The sequence below is a fragment of the Protopterus annectens genome, chromosome 14.part0, assembly GCF_019279795.1.
Source record: "Protopterus annectens isolate FY-2018-M chromosome 14.part0, PAN1.0, whole genome shotgun sequence".
NCBI classification, from domain to species: domain Eukaryota; kingdom Metazoa; phylum Chordata; order Ceratodontiformes; family Protopteridae; genus Protopterus; species Protopterus annectens.
This window is the reverse complement of record NC_056748.1, coordinates 781,060,015-781,070,688: the sequence shown is the minus strand read 5'-3', so window position 1 is coordinate 781,070,688 and position 10,674 is coordinate 781,060,015. Positions and strand designations below refer to the sequence as shown.

The 10,674-nt window shown below is 40.4% G+C and overlaps 1 protein-coding gene across 5 annotated transcripts in view; it reads left to right on the top strand.

Moving 5' to 3' along the window:
* The first annotated feature begins 1,795 nt into the window (after positions 1-1,795).
* CDHR1 (cadherin related family member 1) overlaps positions 1,796-10,674 on the top strand; it is a 532,835-nt gene continuing 523,956 nt past the window's right edge. For 2 of the 5 annotated variants that reach the window (XM_044056526.1, XM_044056522.1), the window contains exons 1-3: positions 1,798-2,091; positions 2,342-2,344; positions 2,958-3,053. In XM_044056526.1, coding sequence (XP_043912461.1) covers positions 2,031-2,091; positions 2,342-2,344; positions 2,958-3,053 — 160 coding nt within the window. In that variant the 5' untranslated portion in view covers positions 1,798-2,030. Of the gene's footprint in view, positions 2,092-2,341; positions 2,345-2,957; positions 3,054-10,674 lie in introns of all 5 variants that reach the window. The other 3 variants (XM_044056527.1, XM_044056524.1, XM_044056525.1) reach the window with 3 other exon arrangements.

Here is a 10,674-nt window from a genome sequence, read left to right as displayed (position 1 = left end):
ATAATAAACTGATACCAGTCCTGACATAGTACCTCCAAATGGGAATCTCTCCTTCATTTCTTCAGGAAGTACTTCTTTGTTACACCATCCCATCATCTAACACTGCATACATCCTACACATGTACCATGTTTGTTGATAAGCCCAGTAGCTTGAACAATGAATGCCACATGATTCTCAATGGTTTGTACGTTTAGTGACTAAAAAGTCAGTAAATGAAGGGAAGTTTTGTGTGTGGAGTGCAGTATGCCACTTTATGACTATTTCGCTTTTCTTTTTAGTAATTTGGGCCTCAGCGTCCCATCTCATATAGCAAATGATGCCGTTCTCTCTCTTTCCTTTTGCAGTAGATGCACAGTCAAAGACCTTAACTATATTTCTGGACTTTGTCGCTGTGGAGAATATTACGGCTTTCACTAATGCAGAAAGGAGTTTGGAAGCTTGTAACGAGCCTAACATTCCCATTCTCATATCCTTGATGACATGGAAGATGATGCCCATGCTTGCAAAAGCAGACTGGTGTGGGAACTTGCTTCCATACTCCTATCTCCTGCAAAGTATGCATGAAGTCTTTGAAAACCATAGTGTCTTCTATTTGCCTCCATACCAAAGCTTGCCCACCAGTCAAAGCAAATTTGCAAGAAATATTCTAAGCTCCAATATTTTAAAAGCCACCTCTCTCCCCTAGATTGATTAAATGGCATTAGCCACTCATTTCTACATCCCTGACTATTTTCCACAGTGTCTGAGTTTCTTGCCTGGGTTTGCCACTTGAACCCTGGTCCTCTGGATCATAGGTTGGGTTTCGTCTCTCTTTCCTGTGGAACTACTTTTGTCTTGCATGATTTAATATTGCTGATTTCTGTTGCTTTGAAGCCTGTCTTACATGACTCATGTAATTTGGTCTTATGCTGTGAATCGCTTAAAGTGTAGATGTTCTGTGATAGTCATGCTCATTTTTTTTCCATGTGGATGTTTCCTGCTATTGAGAGAGAGAGAGAGAAGAATATGTTTAATAGTTTATTTATGATGTATTAGTATGTGATATACCAGGCATTTGCATGTTTTTTAAGATGTTGGTGAAGTATGTGTTCTGCATTGGAAAGACCATTTCCAAATTTGAAATCATTATTTTTCCTATACAAAATAAATGGGCTTGCACAAATTTGTCACCTGGTTCTATTTATCCCTTGGTAATTATTTTTAGACAATTCCACTTGTATAGGATAACCAAAGGATGGAAGTGACATTGGAGTGCACAGTATCTACTGCACTGCAAACAGGTTCCTGTATCTTGTCTTTACCATCATCAAGAAAGACTGTACATGTAATTAAAACTCATTTTTAATCAAACAACAACTTTGAAGAGAGCTGTTTTGTAGTAACTGCAAAGAAAAAAGTTAGATATAATCATCCAGCAGGTTTGAGAGGCAACAATGCTTAATCTGTAACATACAACGTACTTTGAGAGAGACAAGTTGACTAATTACTATAAAATCTGTTTAAAAGCATATTCTTCTAATCCTTTTCAAAAGTGCATTATTGATTTGTGTCCTTAAAGCACCATACATACACAAATTACAAAAAACGCAACATCATAACTGTCACATGGCAATATGCAACAGACATGCTATCAGTAAAATATGTTACTTCTTTGAAAAGGAGCAGAGTCCATCCTGTCATGTGCAATTAATGTTACTAAAAAAATCAACAGGCATATTTCCATTGAATGGAAACTAATTGTCGAGCTAAAAAGCAATGCATCAGACTCCTCCCAAGTTCAGCCAGTTTTGCTGGCATGTGAAGTCACAGCTCTCACTGCAAATTAACTAGTTTAATTAAGTGGTGCGAAGCAGCTTCCTGCAATACCTTGCAAACTAAAGACGTGTCATCGGATTAGAATCTAAGCATCTGTTATTTCTTCTTTATGCTTAGCCCTTACATACTGCTGAAGAGAGGCTTGTCATAAGGAAAATCTCACTGAACAAATACCAGAAATATCAAACAGAACTGGCTTTGCTTTCCCACTGTGATGAAGAATGTAAAACATCTGTATGCATCTTTATTTCTGACACTGGTGCATGTTTGTCTAGGTAAGTGTTACCATATTTTGCATCACTAAAACAATTTTACTAATCCACTGTACCTGATAGCAGTCATTTGTGTTAGCAGATGGAGATGCTGATTACAATGTGGAAAGAAAGATATGTAGATAGATCGACGGACAGCTATTTATTGAGCAGATTCCATTTATAATAAGTTTTCTAGCATTTCACCTGTATTGTGATTTTATCAAATTATGATATTTTCATTTATCTTCAATGCTTTCCTGGCTTTCTTCAGCAAGTAAGTTGATAAACTAATTTATTGCCTATAATTTAGACTTGTTTTCAATAGTATGGCATGTTTTTGTTGCATACTATCATCTTTTCAGTTTCATTCATATATGACTGCATCACTGCAGGGAACCTAACGTTTAAAGGATATTTTCAATTATTGCATAATGGTACATTGTGTTTGACCACACCAATTATGTAAAAAAGGAACAGTCATTTTTTTCATCCAGAAATTGAGGCTAACAGTGTATTTAGCAGTTTAGTCCTGGATTTGTTAATAGTAAGAAAGAAAAGCCATCAACGTGTGTGTGTGTGTATGTATGTGTGTGTATGTACAAGTATATATGTATATAGATCTGTGTGTGTGTGTGTGTGTGTGTGTGTGTGTGTGTGTGTGTGTGTGTGTGTGTGTGTGTGTGTGTGTGTGTGTGTGTGTATACATACTGATTTTATATATAAGACTTTCTGGGATAAGTTTTTATTTGATATGTGTGTTGGTACTGCTGCAGGCTGGTATGTGTGTATATTTACATGAGTAAATGAACGGCTGTTTTATTCTAACTTTTTTCTAACATATCCATTTAGAATTTTTGTACTAAATTGTTGTAAATGTCATATTGCAGCTAAAGCAAACTATGCCCCATACTTTTTTGACAATGGTCCTGGCAGCAGTAATGGGAACATGGCGATGTTTAGCCTGTCTGAAGATACTCCTTTAGGTAAGTTTTCAGAAATGTGATGTAGCGATTCATACTGTGCAATCGCTTGCTCTGTTGTTTTATAGTAAATCTAATCTTCTGATGCACACCTGCTAATTCTCATGCTGCATTATACAGTAATGAATTATACCAAAGGCCATCTTTTTCACATCAAAAAGACCTAAATTAAAGCTCTGATACAAATGTTAGGCCAATACCTTGAATTTTGTCATCTGTCCAGGCCTGCAGCATATAACTAGCAACTACTTGTAATGTAGTCTGTCCAGCTGTCACCTGATGAAAAGAAAGTATGAATGAGCTACTACCACAGTAATATCCTGTGTCACATGTTGCTGGAAATACCTACCTAATGAAATGTCGTGTGCAAATAATGCATTTTAATATCTGTCTTTGCCTGGTATTTATGGTAGCTCATCACCACAGTGGCAGGAATTCTGCCTTTGACGTGGTACTTTAGGATTTCATGTGACCAGACATGTCAGTTACTTGGGTAAAGGGAGAAATAAGCAGTCAGAGGGCAGTATGCTTGGTGAAACCTGGGACTAAAACAAGTAATAATGCCTTCTACTATTGACCTGAGGCATCATAAATATATAAAATTAGGAGAAAAAAATAAAAATAAAGATAACTTATGAGCTTACTCGGCTCTGTATAATGGCTACATTGACACTGTTTCCCCACCACCACTACTGTAAAGTGCTTTATTGGAAGTGTTCAGTACTCCAATAGCTGATTATGAACATTTATAAATGCCAAAGTTATGTTCCTTAATTAGAAAGTCCTTGTTCTGGAATGAGTGTGGGGGGAGGGGGAGAACATGAGGATATGCTTATCTCTCAGCTCTGCAGACTGAAGCAAGATATTTGGGGAAGGAAGAACAATGCAAGGCCAAGGATGTAATATTATCTGAAGGTGTCCTGCACTAGTGGGCCATGTTCATGTGCTCCTTGTAAGAGTCAGCAGAGGTATGGACAGTTCTTGGAGCCCACAGATTAGGCCACACCCCAGGCTGCATCATAAAAGACAAAATGAAATTCTGCTTATCAATTCTCAGAGCTGCACTGTAGCTGCTTCAGCTAAATGTACAAAGAATTAGATCATAAACTATTTTTTCAGAAAAATGCAAAAAGTAAACAAAGCACTGAATGCATGACAAATATGTATATTTATTCATTTTCATACGAGTGTAGTTTATTATAAAAACTAAAGAGAACCAGTACGGTCCACTGTTACTATACTATTCCACAGAAAAACATTGTTCAGTATAGGAATTTCATTAAAATGTTGTATTTTCAAAAAGCTTAACTGCGTACCTTCTCTTGAAGTTTACAATTACTCTTACACTATAAACCAACTAAATAGTTACTACAGTGAAAACTTTAACATGCAAAGAACATGAATTAATATTAGCACTTCAGTTTAAAGGTAGTACTGTACTCCTGTAAGTTTCCAGTCCTAGACACTACTGCTCTTGCAGAATGAAATGGCTTTTGCAAACTTAATGAAATGATTGATTTCTGAGATTAAAAAAATATAACCCCAGAACTGCTCAAAAAAGTGTGGTTTCTTTTTTTTTTATTCTGCCTGAATAACTGTATAAAGGTCTTCAGACATTAGTACTGGTTTTCAAAGGAGCTCTTAGATCTTTGCAGTTATAAATATTCAAGATTATATAACACGCAGATGTAGGATGTAGGAAGATAACCCTGGTCACTGTATGGAACAATCTCATTGTCATTTTCTCTGTCTATACTTTACAATAGAATACCGGCTGCAAATTAAATCTTTCTAGAGTGTTAAAAGAACAGAAACATTGATCTTAGATATTTGCATTGTAATGTCTTGGAAATACAATACATTGAACTATAGATGTCCTTACATTCACCGCTGCAGTATTCCTTACAAATAGGATTCCCTGCCATGAAACCCACCATCTGGCCAGTTTACCAAAGTCTACCATTGCTTTAAGGTACGCTGAATGTCACCTGCACATTCCTTGCGTGGGGTAGAGCATAAAGGTGACATTCAGGCGTACCATCCTCAGAACTTTTTGTCGCCACTCCGAACACGGTTTTAACCGTCGGTCTGTTACCACTGTTTTTTTTTTCTCGTCTTTCTGTTTGTTGGCTTTTCTGTGTTTACTCCTGTCTGCTGGAGCCCTCACAGTTGCTGATAAGTACCCAGTTGGGTTTTTGGTTACTTATTCTGTTTGTTTTCTGCTGTTTGGGGTTAATGTCATCCAGGAAGGGTAAATGCCAGTGTGGGAGACTGATTCCCCATAAAGACCACCAAGATGAATGTCTTTTTTGCCTAGGTGCTGCTCACGACCATACGTCTTGTTCAATTTGTCAGGCTCTTTTCCCCAAAATTCTTTGTAGTAGGCTTTCTTCCCTTTCCTTGTATCTTGAGCACCAGTGTCTTAAGTTTCTTGCTGCAGATACTATGGATGGAACTTCCTGCCCTGAGAGGAAAGAAGAAGGTGCATAAGGTAAGAATGGAATCTTCTGCTGGGACTTTCTCCTGAGGTTATTATGAACCTAGAGGCTCAACCATTTGTTTTGTCAGATTCTTCTACCACGTCTGGGTTGGAATCTGGTGAGAATCTGGCATGCAGCACTTCTAACGAGGCTTTGCAGGCATCCATTTCAGCATTCAGAGGGAACCACAGTTGACTGTTTCCAAGGGGTCTAGAGGGGTTCTGCAGTTTCTTTTTAGGGAAGAGGTTCCTGCTGCAGTTGTGGAATGTTGCCCTGATTCTGGGTCATCTCAGGTTTCTAGGATGGATGTCTCCTTAAAAAAGAAACAGAAAACTAATCATGTTTTTTCTGCTCCTAGGGTTCCATGAAGTGATTGACAGGCCTTTACCCAGGGGTTATTTAATGCCTTACTGTCACTGAGGCCTCCTCAAGGGGTTTCAGTTCCTGCTCCTCCTTGGTCCTCCTCTTCCCCTAAAAGGACCAGAGGACTGCATTCTTCTGAGGTGGATTCTGATGATGGCTCCCTTGCTTATTCTACCCAGATTCCTTCTCCTTTAGACTACAGGTCTGAGGAGGAGGATTGTCATACTCTAGATAATCCTTCTGAAGAAATTCCTTTGGGGATACTATCTCTAGGATGATGGAATATTTTAAGTGGGATTGTGCCCAGGTTTTGGTTATCCATAAGAGGTACTATGAGTTACTGTAGATGGAATCTCCTAAACCTGCGGCCATTCCTCCTGTCTTGCCTGCTTTTTGGATGTTTTTTCCACTGCCTCTAAAGTGCCGGATTCTCTGCCCCCTGCTCCCAGGGAGTCTTATAGGGTGCCTGAGGATTGTTCCTTTTTGTTTAAATGCCCTGCTGCTGACCTCTCTGTGGTGTCTGTAGCCTCTGATAAGCCATCTTAATTGCGTCCTTCATCCAAGTTACTGCCTTATGACAAGGACAGTAGAACCATGGATAGGCTGGGTAAGAAGGTTTATACTTTGGCTACCCTAGCTTTTATGGATATTAATTATCAGACCCATATCTCTTGGTATGTCTTGGCTCTTCTTTCTCAGGCTTGTCAGAGTCTTCTGATCTTCCAGACTCTGAGAGTAAATCATCGGCTCTTTCCTTGCTTTGGACTTCCTCTCAGGTAGTTCGTCATTCTATCAAATGTAGTTATGATGCAGCAGATGCCTTTTCTAGGGCTGCTGCTTCTGGTTTGGTTCTGAGGAAATATTCATGGCTTTGGCTTCAACCTTTGCCTGGTGATATTAAGGCTAAGTTGATGGATGCTCCCCTGGAAAATACTCTTTTGTTTGGTGAAGCAGCTGCTGGTTTATTTAAGTTTCTTCAGGACAAAGGGAAGGCTTTACAGGAGCTTAAGCATGTCTTTGTTTCTCCTGTGCCTAAATTTATTTTCAGTGAAACCACCCTTCTAAGCCAGCCTTTGTTCATAGGCAGTCTCACCCTCCTTCTAAAGGTAAAAAGGGTAGTAAACGGACTCCTTCTGCTAAGGCCACTCTGACTGCAGGTATTCTTAAGCCTTCCTTTCCTGACAAACCAGCTGCTGTCTGACTATCCTCCCGTTCCCAGCCATATTCCTCTTTCTCTTCACCTTTCTCTTTCTCTTACTGTTTGGCTGTGAATCAGCCAGGATTCTTGGGTTTTGTCAATCATTTGGCAGGGGTACTTCATGGTCTGTATTTCCTGCCTTCCTTTTATGGGCATTCTCAGCCTCCTCAGGAACAACTTCCTTTTTTCTCAGAGGTTCTTCGAGATGTCTTATCTCAGGGTACTATTCAAGAGGTGCCTGTGTCTCAAAGGGGGAAAGGGTTTTATTCAAGAATGTTTCTAGTGCCCAGAAAATAAGTTACTTGGAGACCTATTCCAGACCTCTCCCATCTAAACACCTTTCTGAAGGTGCCTTCCTTTTGGATGTTGTCCCTTCAGTCCCTTTTTCCTCTCTTGTTCCGTCAGCCTTTCTGGTGTCTCTGGACCTTAAGGATGCTTATCTCCATAGTTCGATCCATACTCTTTTCAGGAGATTTTTGCATTTTTCTGTTGCTTCCTGGCATTTTCAGTTCTGTGCTTTGCCCTTTGGCCTTTCTACTGCCCCAAGGGTGTTCACCAAATACCTCGCTCCTGTGATTGCCTTTTGCAGGCTTCAATGGATTCAAATCTTTTCTTATTTGGACGACCTGCTGATTCAAGCATCTTCTCCAGAGGTCCTTTTGAAAAATCTTCATTTTACTGTTTCTCTTCTTCAGAGCCTGGGTTTGACAATAAACTTCAAAAAAGTCTTCCCTGACTACTTCTCAGGATCATATCTTTCTGGGTTGCAGGTTTCAAACAGTGCCAGTGCTGGCATCCCTGCCTCCTCCAAAGGCATTAACTCTCATTTCTTTCAAACTCTTCTTCCTCTGGCCTCCATTACAGGTAGGGAATTTCTGAGAGCTCTGGGGTTCATGGTTTCCACCATTCCGATGCCCCCTCTGGCCAAGTTCCACATGAGGAAGTTCCAGTGGATTCTGAACTCAGTGTGGCTTCAGCATGCGCATCCTCTTGACTTTCCCGTTCCTCTTCTACTCTGTCTCAAGAAGGGATATGTGTAGTGGATTCAGCAATTGTCTTTGAATCCAGGGTTCCTTTTTCAGCCTCCTCTTTCCTCTCAGGATTTGTTCACAGATGTTTCAAATGTGGGATGGGGATCAGTGTTTGTCTACCTGAGGGTTCAGGGAATGTGGTCGCCTCGTCAGCGGAAGGAGCACATCAACATCAAAGAGATGAGGGATCTTATACTGGCTCTTCAGGTCTTTTATCCTCTCTTCTCTCTGGGGCCTCTCAAGGTATTCACAGACAATACCACAGTCATGTGGTATATCAACAAACAGAGGAGTGTGAGATATTGCTGTCTTTGCCAGCTGGCACTTCTGATATGGGATCTGGCAATCCAATATTGGGTGACTCTTCAGGAGTTTACATTCCTTCAGATCGGAACGTTGTGGCAGACAGTCTGAGCAGGTCCTCCACTCAATCCCATGAATGGATGCTTCATAGGGATGTGTTTCTGGACATTGTTCAGCAGTGAGGTGAGTGGGGTCCTTAAGTAGATTTGTCAGCTTCCCGTCTGAACAGACAAATTCCTCTGTTTTGTGCCAGAGTCCCAGGTCCTCTGGTATGGAAGGTGAGCACCCTCTCCTTTTCTTGGAAGGGGATGTTTCTTTATGCATTCCCTCCCTTCCTCTCCTTGTGAGAGTCCTGTTCAAGATTCAACAGGATGCTCCCAAAATTTTGTTGGTGACTCCCTTTTGGCCGCGACAGCATTGGTTCCCTCTACTTCTGCATCTAGCCAGGTGCAATCATTCCAAGTTACCTCATAGGGTGGATCTCCTCACACAAGACAAGGTGTCTCTCATCCATCCCCACTTGTACACTCTTCAACTGACATTGTGGGTAATAGGGTTTTGATTCCTCATAGATATCTTTTTTCTGAGGATGCACTGCAGGTCCTGCAGGAGGTCAGGAAACCAACTACTAGGAAATCCTGCTTATCTAAATGGAAGAGGTTTTCTATTTGGTGTCTTTCTCATGACCTGGACCCACTTTCTGTGGATGTTTCTTTGGTTCTCTCTTATTTGTGTGAGTTGCGCAATGCTGGTTTGGCCTATTCTTCTATTAAAGCCCACTTATCAGCTCTTTCTGCTTGTCTGCCTTTAACTCCCCTGTTAGCTTCTAGATTTGAGGCTAAGTGATTTCTTAAAGGTGTCCTTAATATTACACCTCCCAGAAAGCCTGTTCCTCCTCCTTGGGATCTTAATGTTGTTCTGGAAAAATTGACTCAGGCTCCTTTTGAGCCTGTTGTTTTAGCTTCCTTGTACCATTGTTCTTGGAAGACAGTTCTTTTGTTAGCTCTTACTTCTGCCAGACTGGTGTCTGAGTTGCAAGCCATTATGGCTTGTCCACCTTTTTTGGTATTTCATGAGGACAGAATGTTCTTGCATGCTAATCCTTCTTTCATGCCCAAGGTGGTTATGACTTGTCACTTAATCACTCTATTAATTTGTCTACCTTTTTCCCCTCTCCGTAAGACAGTGAGAAGGTGCTACATACCTTAGATGTACATAGACAGCTCAGAATTTATTTGGATAAAAGTGAAGTTATCAAAAAATCTGACCAGTTATTTGTTTCCTTTCATCCTAGGTCTGTAGATTTGGCTGTTTCCAAACAAACTATTTCCACTTGGATTTTAAAGACTATTTCCTTTTGTTACACTTTTCATGGCGAGACCCTTCCTTCTTCTGTAAAGGCTCATTCCGCTACAGCTGTGGCTTCTTCTGATGCCTTTTTTCAAAGGCTTAGATGTTAACTCTGTTCTTGAAGCTGCTACCTGGACTTCTGTGCATCCCTTTACCAAACATTACCAGCTGGATGGTATCTCCAGAGCCAGAGCTGGTTTTGCTGCTGCCATTCTTCATGGCTTCTTGGAGGCTCTGCTGCTTCCTCCTCCCAGGTTTCTTCTTGAGCTTTTGCACTCTCCCATTTGTAAGGAATACTGCAATGGTGAATGTAAGGACATAGTACAGTTGTGCAAAATCTTACCATAATGTCCTTGCCTTCACTGCTGCAGTATTCACTCCCTCCCTCCATCGCCCTGGTCTTTTTTCCTTCTTGGATGTGCAGGTTCTCCTTGGTTTTCCTTGGACTGCTGTTCCTACTGGGCAATCAGTTCTGAGGATGGTACACCTGAACATCACCTTTATGCCTTACCCCATGCAAAGAGTGTGCAGGTGATGTTCAGTATACTTTAAAGCAATGGTAGACTTTGGTAAACTGGCTGAATGGTGGACTTCATGGCAGGAAATCCCATTTGTAAGGAATACTGCAGCAGTGAAAGGAACCGTTATGGGAAGATTTTACACAACTGTACTTTTTCCCAAAGGTAATTCATAGTTTACTTCAAATTAGTTTCAAAGTCTTTATTTTGTTGATGTGCTGTATAATGCATATTTGTTACTGCTTTTGTGTGTCTCTGTTTCCCACATGCATATTACATGCATAGCCCTGGAACAAAATAGACATTGTAACAAATATGCTGGTTTTGCAGAATATAAAACATTCTAAAAGTATTGGTTATTTAGTTTTTCTATATACCTTT